Here is a 17,720-nt window from a genome sequence, read left to right as displayed (position 1 = left end):
CTCCACGGGCCGGGCCCCAGCTGGGGTTTCTGGTGCTCTTGCCTCCCCCAGACCTGTAGCAGATTTTTCTTTTCCAGTTTCCTGTTTGCTGGACAAAAGTGTTTTTCCACCATATAGGCTCAGTCTTGCAAAACCATTAACAGCAGAGGACACTTTTAATCGGAGCATTGCCTCTTTCAGCTATGTTGACACGATTAGTTAAATTCATTCAAGTTACAAATGACTAAAACACTTTTCTCACCTCAAGGCAATGTTAATATAGTACTACCATTTCTGCCACTGCCAGCTAGATTTTTTTCATTTTCTTCCAATATCTCTCAACTACTTCACAGCTAACCAATTGACACAGTATAATTTTGTTCCTCACACATAGCAAGGAGACTGCCCCACTGGATGATTTAGTCACAATATTGTTCTCACATGCTATAATTTGACATGTACATACTGTCACGTCTGTAAAGCTCATTCAGTTGAAAGCATGCTACAAACATGACTGTACAGAGGAATTAAGAGTGTAACACAAAACAGCCAACTACGAAAGTGCACATTTCTTATATAGGACTGAATTTTCATAGGGATTTTTGTATTTGCAATCCCACTGACTTCAGTTACAAATGTGAACACTGAGTTTTCACAAATAATGTTCAGCCGCTCTAAGAATAGGCCGTGCTTAACAAAGATTCTTCACGGGAAGCTAAGACAAACAGAGCCACACCTCCACCTTATCCCCAAAACAAAATTAAACTGAACATGACTCAACTGACTTCATTTCAACACACTTTCAAGAAAATGCTTTATTTCATAAAATCAGTGTCAAACTGTGTAAAATTACACAGCAACAATGAATGAATGAAGATTCAAGAGGGTAAAAAGAATACAAATCAGAGGACCTAAGTTACTATAAAATCATCCTATTCAAAACTCAAGAGAAGGCTCTGCCTACATGTCAGCTTGGCTGTTTCAAGGGGCATGACCCAAAAATGCAGCTCACAAGAAATGCACTCAGTACATTGGAGTAATGTCTACAGAACATTTTCTAAAAAGTACTTATTTATTCTAATGGAATATTAAGGGAAAAACATTACACAAGATGTGGGAGTGTCTGACACCTTAGCACTAAACTTATTGACTGAAGGCTCCTACAACAGATGACAGTTTCTAATTGCTTCTGTCCTCACAGAATTGCAGAATTAACATGTTCACCCAAGACAACTCAGATGCACCGCCTCCTTTCTTCAGAAATTCTCTGTTTACTTGCTGAAAGAATTATAAACTTGTGGCTTGGAAATGAGATGATTGCTCAGTTAAACTGAGCGAAAACACACTGTAATCACTGTACTATTATTTATTCGTTGCTACTGCTGAAAACTTGTATTTATTTTTTTTTAAACAACTCACAAGTCCAATTGGCTTCTGTAGTACCGCGGTCTTATGTCTCCAGTAACTCTCCATGTAAGTTTATGACATGCAGAGTTGCAAGTACACCCTAATTATTTCACTAGTTGAGCAATTAATGCTTGCTTTCCTGTAAATCAGAACTCAAAAGCCTACTGATGGATAAGACTTCCTTCAGGACTTTGTGCCTCATAAAATTTAATATCTCATATTCAGAAGAATTTCAAAAAACCTCACTATGTTTTTTACCACATTTTCCAGGTGAGGCAGCTGAAGAAGAGAAAGTGCTGGAAGGTAGAATTACAGCTAGGGAATTTCTAATTCCTTATCACATGCTCATTATTGCAGAATACTATCCACCTACTAAGTACTACTGCAAGAAATAGTAACTAACGAAATACAAGTTTCCTACCCTCTCACTTCCAGGGTTACTTTGGAATTAAGACACTTGGCACCAGATGATGTTTAGGTGACAGGGTTAGAATCCACTAGAGGTAAACGCAAGATCCAGTACTTAAGAAAAAAACCACACCCCAAAACCACAGTTCTTGGGTCCTGCAAGGAGCCAAACATTTTTTCCTGTAACTACTTTACGTCTAACAATTTTGTATTTTGAAGATTTAAGAGCTAAAAAAAATAATCAAAAACTTAAAAAAATCAGCTCTTTTAATGAGTCTCCAACAAGTAAAATGCACCTTTCAGAAACCACAAAGCTGCAAGGTTATCATATAAGGCATGCTTTTCAGATGTTACGAACGATGCACCAGACATGAGCAGTCAGACCCAATTTCAGCAGATAGGTGGCTGCGCCTGGTTCCAGGAAGAACAACTGTACCTTATATCCTACTACCACACCAGCAAGAATTTTTCTGCATGCTCTTCATGTTAACATAGAACTCTAGCCTATGCATATAAGCAGTAAGTGGAAACGCCTGAGTTGATCCCAAGATATCTTTTTTATAACTCTGAGACAGCTTCATAGTCTTCTACACACAGTAATCAGCTTTAAAAATAGAAACAGCGGAACTACTTTCAACAAAACTTGCAACACAGGAAGTGAATGAAATTCCATTTAACTATTACTGGCTCAACAGAAGTCACCTTACAAAGTTATGCTGGGCCACTGCTCTGTAACATTCACAGTACTTCCACAGGAAAACTAATATAGCAGACTAGCAACAAAGCAGACGTTTTGGAATCAGCAAATTAATTGCTTGTACTATAGAATTTTACAGCATCAGCTAATGCTGCATTGATTTTTGTAGACTAGCTCATCCCAGCACCCTTTGGAAAAAGAGAAACACAGAAGATGTTTATCACCTCTGGTTAATAGGAGGTTCAGCTCCAAACATACTTTTTCATTTAAAGAACTACAGGCTTTACTGTTTCGTTCTTTGTAGAGATGGTTAATTCTGCAACTTCGAGACTTCACTTACTAAAACAGCAAAATGGGAAGGGGAACACAAACCACAGGACCAGATATTTCTGTCCATTCTAGATCTAATCCTAGTTCCATCACACGCTCTCAACAGCAGGCTTGAATAACCTGAACGCAGAGTAGCCCTATTGCCTACTCTGCAGCAGTGGATGCCACGGGCACAAGCGTGCCTGGCTAAGCATGCCAGCTCATGCACAGAACACACACCTAGCTGCATCTGGAAGCTAAACTGCCACATTCATAAGATACTGCACCTGAGCTAGCCCTCCCAAAGCCAAATCAGAAATGACTGCAACCACTGCATTAGACTCTTACTTTGTTTAATATCTGCAACAAATCTGTGTACAACAGCTACGACTGCTGTGAAGCTTCCCTCTACTCTCTCTCTCCCCCCTTTTTACCAATTAATTATGTCTAGGCCCAAAATGTAACACTTAACTAGCAAAAGGCATTCTCCGCATGCAGTATTTCTTACCATTCTACTTTTTTTTTTTAAATAGCAACAATTGTTGCTTTAAAGAAGCAAGAAATTCTATAGGCTAACTGCCTTTATCAGCGCTTTAGATATTACAGGACAGAAATATTACTCAATTTCCTTACAGTCTTCTGAATCCTGTCACTTTTCACATAATATATATTTAAAGACCTTGAGTTGTGCGAGTAGAGCATGACAATTAAAATGTCACACAAAATATACTGTAGGCCACAAGTGACGAGAAAACTTTGGCATGTTTATATCGTTATGCAAATGGATGTGACTGATCTGAAGCAGAAAGGACAACACAGTCCAGTGTCCTGACCAGAAGCACCAGCCTACTGGCCTTTGAAGGATCTGGACTTATTATTCTAGGCACAAATGCTTGCGTTATATTTTTAACAAGCTAGACTTCTTTCAATGTTAAGAGGGTGAAAATCCATTTCTTTTTCTGGATTTAAATATTACAGAAAGCACTTTAAAGAGAATAATTAATTTGATATGATTAATGGACTTTAAAAAGCTCAACATGGCCTCAGAGAATTAACAAGATACAGGACAACCTCTCACCTGTGTAACAGATTAATTCTTTTACCAGATTCAAGGGTCAATACAACAAAACTTACTGCTCAGAACTCCACTACTCATTATACTTATATTTGAGCTCTCTGCACTGCAGTCAAAGTTTATATTTCAGGGGCTATTTGCTTCAGTTAAAGGGAAAAACAAAGCACAAAATCCCTGTTTCCAAATCAAGGAAGACTCAATATTTTGTGTCTGAAGACCTGATTTTCAGCTGCCTCAAAACAGTACCATAACACCACTGGGTTTTCCTTGGCAGAAGTACCTGTAAGCTCTATCGCTTCACTCCCAACTCCCATCCTGCCAAAATACTAAACCCACGATAGTTTGCAACATACACACTCCAGTACAACATACAACTCCGTCATACATTTACTTTCCAAGCTTCAGACTCTAGGATTGCAGCTAATGGCAGTACTTGCACAGCCTGTAGCTGTCCTGCTGAGATATTTAGAAACAGATCCCCCCCCTCATTTACCGTGACCTACGTATCCTCTACAGTAATTTTACAGTCCTTTCCACAGGATGGTTAGCAGTCAGCAAGTCACACTACCTGAGCCAGCTGTGGCTGGCACATAACTGAGTGCCATCTGATCCACCTTCCAGAGATGGAAACAGGGCAAAGCCAGCAAGTTCACAAACTACCACCACAGAAGGTACTGCTTCAAACCGTTGGGAAGCAGTTGGCCTAGTTTTCCTCAGTACCTTCTAGCAAGCTGAGGTTTTTTTCCAACACTATCTTATAGTTCAGAAAATCTTTCACACACCAAAACACAATTTGTTTTCTGGCTGAAAGGGCCATGACTTCAGGCTTCTTCAAATCAACAGAAATCCAAAACATGGCATCTTGGCCCTTAATACACAAGCCAAGCACCCAAGAAACACAATACAGTTGCCACGTAGTAGTAACACATTTTTGACAGTGTTGAGAAATCTATCCACGTTTCAAAAGATAATTACTATAAACTAAATAACACACTTGCACTTCCATCTACAATACCAAGTCCTTAGACTTAATCTTCCATAAAACTCTACAATTTTATAGATTCTGAGAGCAAAGAAGAATAAAAATCTTACTTCCTTACTATGTAATAATCTGAAAGCTTAAATTTACCCATAAGCTTATTTTCAAGACAGTGATCCAATTTTTGACAGAAAGAAAACTAAAATAAGTACAAGCTTATGCCAATTATGCGAAGTGCTATTTAAGTTCCACAGCTATCACCTAAACTAACAATTTAAAGCCAAATTAAAGAGAAATAATTCACATTCCTCTCTCCAACAACATTTAAATGATAATTAATTTCTTCTTGGGTAATAAGCAGTTAGTTAGTGTTCATATGCTGGAGCCTGGCAAAGAAACCTTTCTTGTGAGGAGCTTTGGAGCCTGTTCTTTTCTTTAAGATGTTCTAATTTAAATGCAGATGTAGACTTCACACTAGTGGGTTTTGTCAAAAAAAAAAAAAAAAAAAGAGTGTTAGCTGTATTAGAAGGAAGTGACAGAAGGAGGACTCACACAAACCATGCACCATTTGAGTTCCACATTCTATACTATGTCTTTTTCACTGGACAGGAGTGTGTGCAACCACTCTAAAATATGAGATTAGAGCACTAACCCCCCTTCCCCCAAGAGGGCTTTTCTGGTTCATGGCTTAGCACAAGTGTTTTCCAACTTTTTCCTCTTTAAAATCTAATTTTTTTTCCCCAAGTCATTCTTCATGCATTTCCTTCCCCTTTAGAGATATGCATGGCCATTTCCATTAAACATTAAATACTGGTAGCTTTTTCCTGTGTAAATTAGAAAGTCTTTACCTTGGAGCTGGAAAAGAATGTGAAATCCTGCTGAGCCAGCATCCCATAAGGCTATTGTCAGAAAGACAACAGTTAAATATGGATTAGCTTCCCAAACCTTTTTTGCGACTCCGTGTAATATGGAAAGGTTTATGATATTCCCTGCCTAGCCCCATTTTCTCCTCTACAGATATGTTAGTTTTGTTAACTGTGTTTGTTAACAGTTTGTTTCCAAAGTATGCAAGCTGAACTAGTAAAATAACTTGTGCTATTTCCTGAACATCCAGTCTACATCCCAAATAATTGATTACTTCTCCTCAGCCTTTCACCTAACTCCAGCTTGCATAACTTCATTCTCACATGGAAACATTTGCAGCTGTCTGATTTTATTTAGAAAACAAATTTTCTGAATTTTCTCTCATAAAAGACTGTTTTAACAGAAGCAGTAAATTTGACTCATTCATGAAAAATGGACTCTTCAGCCTAATTCATCCTTTCCCAAGTAACAGACAATTCCTATCCCTAGCTTGCTGATCAGCAAGCTATTTTTCTGTTCTGCCATGTGAAGTATAATTTATTTACACAACTGCAAAAAAGCTGCTGCAATGAGTAATTTATGCAGTGAGGAAAACTGACAACTGACAGCTCCTCTGTGCAAGTAAGGGGTCTGGAGAAGTAAAAGCTTTCTGCAACAGAAACAAAAAATACTCCAACATAACCACTGGGTCTCTAAATTAAACTGTAATCAAGAGCTTAGCTAACTTCAGCATGTTCAGAGTAGTTGTGGCATTAGCATTAACAGCACTATCAATCAATGGAACCATCACGTTGCAGGAAAAATAGTATGTTTAACCAGTTTTTGTAACCACTAGTTAAAAAGTAAACTTAAGAAATGCACAATGTTTACAGGGTCAGAGAAGTCACATGTTTACTGCTGTAGGCAGCATGGCAAGCTACTCTGTGCAAAACAGGTGTATGTTTCTCCTTTGCATATAGATCTGCTAATTACCCTCTACATAATTTCTTTTATTGCACTGTTTCAGCTATATAGGCTACAAACTTCACCTTTGAGTGGGTTTTTTGTTTTGTTTTTAAAACTTCAAGTGACAAGTCTTAAAAAACCTTTTGCATTAGAAAGCACAGTGGACCTATAAAGAATAGGAACCAACAGCTTTGGAAATGTGTATAGCCTCAAGAATACCTGCTAATTACTGCAGCACAGCCAACCAATTATCAAATGACTTACCTTTAGCTTACTGCAAGCATATAACAAAATACCCAGAATGATTAACTCTTGAAATACTATTTGATTCCAATATCAAAGCCTGCAGAGGTTACCATTTTATTTTACCAGATCCCCAAATACATAGTTTGTTTTAAGAGACAAAAAAGCTCCTAAGCTGCCAAAACTTGGAGGAGCAATATAGTATCTCCACTAAAAAACCCACTAAAAACGCACACCTACTCAAAAGTCACGAAGTAGAATGCGATCTAGTTGCTAAGACTCAGTCTTTAAACAGTAACTAGAAGTTAATGCACGTACTTATTAGTTAGTAAGTGCATGCATAGCTTTAAAAGCACTCTCAAGAGCATTAATTTTTAAACAGATATGGAAACAAGCTAAAGCAGAATTTAAATAGCATCTTTAAAGCTCTTCTAATAAAATGAGTTCTCTTCACAAAAATCGCAGTATGAGTTTATGCAAGAGTAACAATTTCAGCTGAATGACTATACATCAAAACCACAGAGTTAGAGACAAAAAAACCATTACAGTCCTAAGAAAAGAAAGGAAGCCATTGAGCATTCATAGCATTGGACGTGAGGCTAACTGTGGTGTTAGCCACAACAGGAGGATGCTTTCAGCACGCTGATGGTTAAGGTATGACATAGGAGAGCTGCATTCCCTTTTAACAACTCTATGAGTGCAACTAGTTTAAAACTGAAGGAACAAACACTCACCCACATCCGTAAGCACAGTGAATGTTAACACAAGTCTTTTCTAACCCTGTTCTCAGCAGCTCCGCTCCTCCACTGTAGTTTGAAAGGCAGAGAATACACCAAGGCTTGTGTTCTCTTTACATACACACCTTTAAACATTCAATATGCAATTGCAATCTTATTTTCTACTACTGGATTTTAAACTGCCTGCCTTACAGCAAGTGGCAAATAGCATCCATATTATACTCCCACACAGTCTACTCTAAACACATACACAACACAGTGTACCAAACCACTCAACACTACATGACACACATCTTGCAGCTATTACGAGCTCTCGAAGCAGCACAAGCAGCTACAAGACATGGTGCTCTCCGCAGCTGTGCTCCAATTCTGCCTCAATCCACCTTGGAGCATCACACTGGCGAGTCTCTAAAAAGCTTGAGAGGAAATACACAAAGAGCAATTTAGAAATAATAAAAACAGAAGGTTCAAGCGATCAAGATAATTTTGATCCTACGATCTAAGAGATTTCAGTCATTTCTAATGACTGGTCTGTTTGCTAATAGCAAACACCTGCACAGCTTTCACACTCGTTATGCAAACGGAAAAATAGTGCATTTGCTCTAAATCAAGAGATATTTGGGGGAGGAAAATAAAAGCATATGTAACAGGAAACAAAATTAATGCTAAATCTGGAAGACAGGAAGAAAGAAGCTTCAAGGACAAGAGGAAAAAAGTCAGAAAAAGTCAGACAAAACGATTATTCAGTAAAGCAGATTAGATTTTTAAAGGCATTAGCTGTAAACTTGCATGAGATCAAAAGCAAACCAGAATTTTTTATATATACACACATTGCCACAAGTACATTTCCAGTGAATACCAGATTCAGGTCATATTTGTTTGCTTCACAGGCTGCTGACAATCTTCCAGAAAGCTTCCCTCCCACTTTGAATACCTGAATTCATTAATTCTTACAAAATAAAATAAATTAATATTTTTCTTCAACTCCTAATAAGGTGAGAAAAATCTTTTAAGTTTATTCACCTTAAATTATTATATACATTTTAAATCTAAAGGTGAACTTAGAGCAAAAATTCATTTACCTAAATTTCAGATGAAATAAATAGCTCTTTAGGTGTTCAGGTTCCAAAAGCTCACACAATCACAAAGTCTGACACTGGATGCGCAGCATTTAAGAGAATCCATCGCTGAACCAAAAGTGCCATTCTTTGTGCAGATATCTCTTGCAGATATACAAATTATATGCACTGACTACTCTAAAATTTGAGAATTAAGAAAGTTACCATGCTCACTACCAGCACCTTCAGGAAAAGGGTGCCTGGTATTTCCCCTTTATGGCAAAACAGTAACGCTTCTTCCTGGTCTGAGTGAAAAGCTAAGGAAGATGTAATGAGATTAGCCAGGATGTGATTCTGCTTTTACACTTGTTTACAAATCTCACCACAGTTGCTTCCCTGCTAAGCTGTTTATTCATAAATGGTACAATTAGCAATTCCCCAAAGACTCCCATCGCCTCTGTGAGAAAGCAAGCCTCTACTGGAATCCTGTTTCTGAAGTTCAGATCTATTGATTTGTGTTTTCCTCCGCCCCTTTTTGTCAATTAGTTTGACTACAAACTGACTAGGATGATTAACTCTCTGGAATTATTTCTCTTTGCTTCTCTCTGAAAAACAAGGGACTGGAGGCGAGATGTTGGACTTATCATTGACGTAGCTATCTATCATTTACTCATCAGATGTTCCATACTTAATGATGGAGAGATCACAATACACACACAGTTGATCAGAACAAATATCACAAATTAATTCTAAATAGTTTCATATACACTTTTAGCCTACTTCTGGAGGCAAAAAGCAAGTGTTCTAGAAAATAACATCAACTATATGACATGGGAGCAATAAACAAAACCATTTTCAAGACAAATGCTACCCACTGCACTGTGGAAAAAAAAAATCACTTACAGTCTTGAATGATAATCTGTGTTGTTAATATCTCAAAGGAAGATACAAGAAGATGACCAGTTCTAGCAGAAGACCCAGAGATTAATTTTAATCAGTCTAATCAATTTATTCACAGTAAAAAATGCTTTATATACTGTGGCTCATTTTGATCTGAGTGAAGACTAAAAATAAAATGCAATTTTCCATTAAATATCATCTCATCCACAAAACGTGCCAGGCTAATGAACTCTTTTCTCCCCGTATTTGCTGTATCCATTATCTTCGATAACGCTTTTTGAAAATTCCAGCTAGCACCATCTTCCAAAACCCATTTCTCACCTGCAACAAGCCTACTAACCACAGTCTCCCAAAGCCAGGGGAAGCAGGGCAAGCAGATCACGTAACATCTAACTTTTGAGTTCACACGTTACATTGAACCCAATTCCTGAAGGCCTCATACAGATAACTAAACTTTTAAAATAAGGAAGTATACCACGTGAAGATGACATATTTACACTCCCCAAACCCTGTCTCAAACTCTGAGAGTTCCTCTAAGTTTCTCTTATAATCTCAAAGACATGATGCTAAACAATACAGAAAAACTTCCATTTCTTAATTCTTCAACACCGTCAATGAAAAATAAAACTGTATTAACAATGCTTTCTGGAGCCATTATCAGTCTTCTGTTGGAGTTCAGTATTACAGAATATGCTACATGGAGTTCACTATACCAGAAACATGTGCCAGCACTTCTCCACTCCACCCCTCCAATATTCTCCCTAGAGCAATATATTCAGCCATTGGGTGGCTTTCATTTTTTTCCACTTTTTTTTTTTTAATTCAGCACCTACTCCAAAATCCTGAAATAAGTTTAAAGTTACAACTGTATGCTTTGTACATCTCTGTACATTAGGCCTGCTGCCAACAGTTAGACAAATATGAAAGATTAACCTTTTCCAGAGCTTTATTCTACTCTTAAATCAACTTGGCTCTCCTTTCCTTAAAGCTGGATGAAAGAAAGCAACACCTTTTCAAGTACATTACAGTGCTCATCAAATTCATGCTCTTTTGTTCAAGAGAGCCTTATATTCAGATACAATTGCAGTTTCTACCTCCACCTATCCCTAGTAAGTGCTGTTCACCTTGAAGATGTCCCTTGATCTCAGCTATGCCTTCTGAACAAAATGAAAGAGGAGTTCACAAGTGTGGGACCCTGATCTACCTTAAATATGAAGCTTCCAATGTATGAAAGTTATGGGGTTTTAGTAAGATGTTTTATTCCCACAAAGCAAGGTTACTTCCCCACCCACCTCTGGAAATACCAGAGTTTCTGCTTCCAGAAAAATGAGAAGTTCTGTAAAACCTAAACACTAATTACAGCAAGTTTTAGTCTGGATGACTCTTTCCCTATGTAACAAAATATTCTACTGTCTCCTAAAATTGCCAGAAAGATCATCATGAACCTTATCATCATCTCTCACAAGGCATTCTCTATGCCTTGGACTTGCTCTTTGCCAGGACTCTATGCTCTTTGCCTAGGACTGCAAAACCTTTTCATAGCAGACTTCACTGTTTATATTAACCTAGCACACCTGAACTACACGACAACTAAGGCTATATAGGCTCTGAACACTTACTCCACTCTCAGATTTCAATATACCCAAGTATAGTTTACTTAAAACTCTACACTTAGACTTTTATCTCTTCAAAGTCTGTTTTCATGTACAGATAATGTACCAACCAGCAGACATTTGTTCAAGCTCTTATTCACTAAAGCAAATTTATATCAAAGATTTGAAAACATTCCTACACATTACCTAGGCTGAGAGTTCTCTTCATACATCCTCTCCTTCCCTTCCTTGAAGAGGCTGATGGTCTGCTTGGTTTTCTTCATCAAGTTCTCCATGAACACGCGGAAATACTCATTTTCTCCTAGGGTCTCCATCTTCCCCTCGTAGCGTGAGAGGATGGTTCGTAGATGCTGGTAGGTATCAGGCAGCAGATCTAGGATATAGGGCGGGCTATTCTTCAAAGCCAATTTTGGGTTCTGACACAAACGCACCACCTACGGTTAATGAAGAAAATACCATTTTGAAAACTTAAAAATAGCAAGTCATGATTAGTTACACAATTCAGCATTACTTACAAAGACAGTACACTGAAACACTCCCTCTCAACAAACCACACCTGTTGCTCAAGTCCAGATAGGGAGCCCAGCTACCATAAAAGAATTGAGTTTATGGACAAAGTGCACATGGACTGACAAAACTCCCAACATACATGTGATTATATTTCATTAGGTTGCATTTCACTGCCAAGTGCATTTTCAAAAATGAAATTCAAGAAAATTCAATTGGAGTTTGTAAACAGCAAGGATGTAACTTACCATACACGTGTCTAGTACTTCCTGCCACATTTCAGACTCTGAACATGCCCATAGGCAGAACTTTACCTGTCTATCTGCCCTGATTTTGGCTGCAAAAGCGACTTTTCACACCGATTCATATTTTCGGGACAAATGTACCCACAGAGGAAGCTCCACTGCTACCGATATCACTGATGCCAGTAAGTGTTCCCAAAGTGAAAGTCTTTGGAAGGCAACAGTGCTAGAAGAATCTCCTTTTCTTCCTCCTTGAATACATACAAGGACTAAGACGAACAACAGCTTTTATGAATAATGACAACCACCAAGAAAGAATGAATGCAGAGGAATTTTTCTGTGCAAGAATGAGAAATAAGCTGTAGCATAATAGATATGGTATGAGGAGTCTGGGTAAAAGTTTAGCTCCCAAGAACTTGTGTCCTGACTTATGCATCAATTTTGCTTCTAAATTCTGTTAGATGAATCTCATAGCAAAACTAGATTCTTCACAATAATTGCTGTGGGTTTCTTTTTTGTTTGTTTTTTTTTTTTTTGCCTTTTTTTAATAAAAACACATCCACAGTGATACTAGTAATTAGATTAAAGAGTTATTAGATTACCTCAACCTGTCTTCTGCTTGGTATACAACTAAAAAACTCATTTTTCTTCCTTCCAAGCCATATGTTCCCTATTTTTTTTTTTAGCAGCAAAATCACATATTCTCAAAGCTAAGAGCTTGAATCTATCAACCCAAATTTTTGCTATCTACAGTGAATTTATTGGATCATCAATAAAATAATTTTAGGTGCCTACTTTTCCATTATGTTACTTGTGCCTTAACTACAAGTAGAATATTCCTGTTCAGAACTCACAGGCAATACAACAGTTGTATCTGTACACAAACAACTCAGGATGCAAACTGAGCTTAATATAGGTCTTTAACCTACAGGAACATAGAGCTTACATGCCAAAAGCTCAGGATAAGTTTATGTGCTAGCCAAAATTTTCCATTATCTAGACAGAGAATGATAGAGAGAGGTAATGGCAAAGCAGCAATTTGAAAAATTAGTGGTGCACTTTCAGTTATAAAGAGGGCTGAAACTCTAGAGTTGCATGGTCAGTATCAGATGAAGTTTACAAGCTAAGAACCAGCAGCTGGTATAGTCTTACTGCTGTCCTGCTGGCTAACAGCTTCTAGCTTCTGTGATTTACATCAAACTTGAGAGGAAGGCTGGTACAAAATGTAGATACAGTTTCCTAAAGTTCTTCACCAAAATGAATGTTATCTGACTGCTTAATACCAAGCACATGAATAAGGTCCAAACTAATCACACTGCCAGGTGTAGGGGTATTACAGGTATCAAGCAATGTAGCACTGCAGAATGCAAAGCTTAAGGGTAATGGGTAGGAAAAGGTAAAAGAACAATCTACATCACTTCCATAAAATCTTGTGAAACCTTCAAGGGGAATTGACTAGTTCCCTACAATGCATAGTTAAATACCTACTTCCCTTAAACAAAGTAATTTGTTCTGAAACAGTGCTTCAGCATTTAAGTTTGCCATTCAGGGTACATGCAAAAAGCAACCTTGTTGAGTTAACTGACATCTCTGATTTTATCCGACTTGCAGTAGTGCCTCTAATAAGAGCTGACTGAGAAAGACTCAATTTCAGCAAAAAGCACCCAGTGTATCAATACTCAAACAGAAAAACCTGACTGTCATTAAAAGAATTACCTGCCTGAAAAAGCCTCTGCAAGAATACACTGAAAAAACCTAGCAAAATTTTCCCTCCATTTTGAAGAGGCTGCCAAGGATTAGGAGGTCTAGATAATGAGATGGATGGTCAGACGACTGACTTATCCAATTGATTCTGATGCCTCAACTGCTGCTTCCGTGGAGCCTGTGAACATTGTACAATGAACCATATCAATGAATTGAGTCAACACATTTATCCCCTGAATAAGACTAGTTTCACTACGCAGCATGCATAGGTTCTAAATGTGCTCCTCAGACACAGCTGAACTGTGCTATGGAGAGCAAAATCTTTTCTTCAACAGAAATCGTTTAGTACACAGTGAGTTTAAAACCTTAATAAAACCACAGTCAGCTCTTATGAGGAAGCAACATTAAGCAAGCATACAAGTCAGAGTATGCACTTTTCTCAGTCATCTGTAACAGAAAAGTTTGGCTGTTACCCCTTGAAAATATCCAGCTATAGAAGCAGCAGACCCACTGCGTTTCAGTAATGTAACAAACTTCAATATAAATTAGAAAGATTTCCCCAGAGCAGAAGCAAGTTCTGCAAACCACTCATTCTCATTGTCTCTATAAGAACATTTCCCAAGAAGTGACTTGCAAGGATATCTCAAATAGTTAACAGAAAGGCCCAAACTGCTGTAATTTTATTATCAAATGAGTTTCTTTATTTACCAAGTAGACCAAAATTAGCTAAGATAAGCATTCAAACAAAGCTACGTAACTAGGAACTGCTGCCTCTTGAGCAAATCTGGTCGTTTTATAACACAGCAGCAACAAAACCAGTTGCATTTTGCTTGTTTCTCTACGTGTGCACTTGCAGCATCGTGACGACATCAAAAGGAATGTTCCCAGCCCTGGGAACAGCCGCCCCTCAGCAAGCTACCCTGCCTACCACAAGGATCAGCAACATAGAAGGAAATTGAGCAAAACACAGCAAATATTTTCAATTAGGTGTGATGGCAACAAACATAACCAGTCCGTGTTTTTAAACTACCACCCAAACTCATCCAAGTTTCCCTGGCTTATGCTTTGTTCTCTCAGGAACAAGCCTTTTCCAGAGACATTCTGGGGTTTTTAGAAATACCAGTAAAGCATTTTAAGCTTAGCACAAAGATTCTAAGAGGCCTGTGAAGGGCCCTAAAATTGAGTTCACTGATTTTCATTTTCCAAACTCAAGAGAACAAAAATAAAAAATAGTTTCCCCTCTCACTTTTGAGGAAAGAATCTGTTATCTATTTGTTCAAGGAAAAAAGAAATCTCATCTAGATTTTCTAGGCCTGGAATTAAGTCTTTCCCCTCAAGATTCTGCAGCTTGCCTTGACTGATCTCTGGTTTTCAAATCTCTCTTCCTCAGCACTGCTTCATTAGACTTGCACAAATAAAGGAACTGGGTAACTATCATAGGAAAACAGCAACACTATATACAGAGCACTGTCACAGGCACAATGCATGGATAACCTGAGAAATAGAGCAAGAACCATGAGCTTTTTTAAATACTGCAGTCAGGTTACATAGTTGGATTAGGTACACGTTAGTAGAAGCAAGGAATAAGCATTCAGGAAAAATGAGATACCTAAGCAAATGCACTCATTTAACAATACACAGTATTTGTTAGGAAGGGTGGAGTGTGCTCTTAACAGAGGGCACAAACCTACACAAATTGTGGCCCCTCAAGGGAGACTCACCAGCTGCAACACTAGCAGGCTGTTTCCTCCCTGAATCGCCCTCCCTCAGCTTCTCAACCCATCCTCTTGGTTCATTATTTTCCCCATTTTGCTCATCCCCAGTCCTACCCACAAAAAAGCTAGTGCCAGCCTGTTTGCTGCAGCCATTGATACAACACCCCATTTCTTGTTCTGGCAGAAGGTCCCCAGCACAGACAGCACCCACCTGCTTGCCTAAGACAAGGGACAGTGTCACAGCATTCCAGGCCTGACAAGCCCCCAGGTGCTTCTGTGCCAGATAACAGTTTTTCCTTTCAGCTCAGTTCTGAAAAGCCATAGTTCCTTCCTTCCTTTAAGAGCTTAATAGCTAACTTCTTATTGAAATCACATCTCATTTCATCTTGAGACAGCAACAAAAGAAAATCTACTCAAATGCACCTTACCTCCCACTGAATTTGGATTTGGCCTCTCTTCTACTTACAACAAAGGTGACCTACAGTGGCATTTCTCTATATGATCTTTGGGAACTGAATGACGTCAGTTTGCTGTTTAGAGATAAGCTTTATCTCAAAGTTCGTCTTCCTCCTTCATGTCTTACTACATGTACTGTACCATTCTTCTGCTACATCCCTTATACCTCATCCCAAGCAGTTCGTGACTATACCACTTATACCATCCACAGCAATGAACTCAAGTGGTCTGCATTATCTGCTGCCCAGATCGCATTTGCAAGAACTGAATCCTAATCTTATCCTTTTGCGTGAAAAAGTACAAACTGTTTTCACCAGTCAATACATCATACATTTTCTTATACTAAGCAATGCCTTATTTGCTAGACAGTGATAAGATGAGCAAGCATAATAAAAACAAATTAAGAGCAGTTCCCCCCTCTTGAACCAATCTATGCACTTTACTGGGTTCAAGACACTGCAAGGTAATTGCTATGTTGCCCACTGTGCTATTTGTCACTGCAAGCTTGCAGGCTCACCAGACACCTGACAACACATTCAGCTTCCAAACACACATTCAACTTCTATTCCATAGATAAATGCATAAACGTCACCTAATTCAGCTGAAGGTGAACATCCTGCTGCACATTGATGAAAAGGGCTGTTTTACACCCCTACTATATGTGACCACATGCAACTGCAGGAGGAACAGTTAGTACTGACAGAAAAATCAGAACTTTAAGCAAAAGAATCTGAAAAACAGAAATACATCAGGCAGCTTATGGAGAACATTATGGGGAAAATATTTGGACAAGAATCAACTTGCATAGGAAATTCATCAGTCACATCTGAAAACAGAGATGCACGAATAAATAATTAGCTGGTGTTGTCAAAGCAGAGTAACAAATCAGGTTGTGAATGTACTGTATGCACACAGATAGAGCACACATTTCTAAAAGGCAAACACATAATCTATTAAACATGCACACAAGTGTTTTGGTGTTTTTTTATCTGCACCTGCAATTTCATTTACTTGGCCCAGAAGACTAACCCATTTTCAATACCTCCCATCCACTTAACCCTTCTCACCACTAGTTTCACGAGCACTGGCAATTTGCTACACAACTAAAAAGATTTAATTCAGATATGCTTTCATAAGTGTGCATAAGTACAACTAAAGTCTAACTGAAATCTGAAAGGCTTTTCGCAGCCAAACTTCTCCTCCTGTACAACTCAGACTGACCAACTAATTCTTTAAGACTTTAAAAATTAAGCCTACACCTATGAGCTTTTTGGATGCTGCCTACAAGCAAAACTATGAAGTCAGTGCACATTTAAAAGAGGTTACTTTAACTTGTGACAAATACAACAGCAGCCTTGTTTTTTCTGTAAGTGGTATTATGGTGGAGAGGGTATACAGCCAAAGACTGGCTATGTAGATCTGAAACCAAACATATGCCCCCCCACCCCCCCCCAAAACCCATCCCACTGCAATTCAAAAAGCTAAGGTAATCAGGCCAACCTTTTCCTTTGAACAGACCAGGCTATGAGGTCAAACACAGGTTGACATTCACAACTATATCACATGTACATGAATGAAGATGTGCATTCTCACAAGCTGTATCTGCAAGTTAAACTTATTTCTAAGAGGATCGCATTTCCATGCTCAAACTACTTTTCCCACATTAGCACTTATGCTTGCCCTCAATGTTTATAAGAGAGCCATTGGCACTTCTCAAAAGACTTTTTTCTTTATCCCAATCTCTCTCTGTAGAAAGTGATCAAAGCTCATCACAAGCACAGCAAGGCACAACTATAAAGCATGCCTTTTGTCGAGCCAGCCAACACAAAGTGATTTCTTGGCATGAACATAATTTAATATGTCTTTAAAAAAGTCATCTACT

At 38.3% G+C, this 17,720-nt stretch overlaps 1 protein-coding gene across 1 annotated transcript in view; it reads right to left on the bottom strand.

Moving 5' to 3' along the window:
• Positions 1-17,720, bottom strand: part of CBL (Cbl proto-oncogene) — a 44,425-nt gene that overhangs the window by 24,667 nt on the left and 2,038 nt on the right. The window contains exon 2 of the mRNA XM_063355243.1: positions 11,401-11,648. Coding sequence (XP_063211313.1) covers positions 11,401-11,648 — 248 coding nt within the window. The remainder of the gene's footprint in view (positions 1-11,400; positions 11,649-17,720) is intronic.

This window comes from Chroicocephalus ridibundus, chromosome 18 (genome assembly GCF_963924245.1).
Source record: "Chroicocephalus ridibundus chromosome 18, bChrRid1.1, whole genome shotgun sequence".
Lineage (NCBI taxonomy): Eukaryota > Metazoa > Chordata > Aves > Charadriiformes > Laridae > Chroicocephalus > Chroicocephalus ridibundus.
This window is presented reverse-complemented; position numbering and strand designations above follow the sequence as displayed.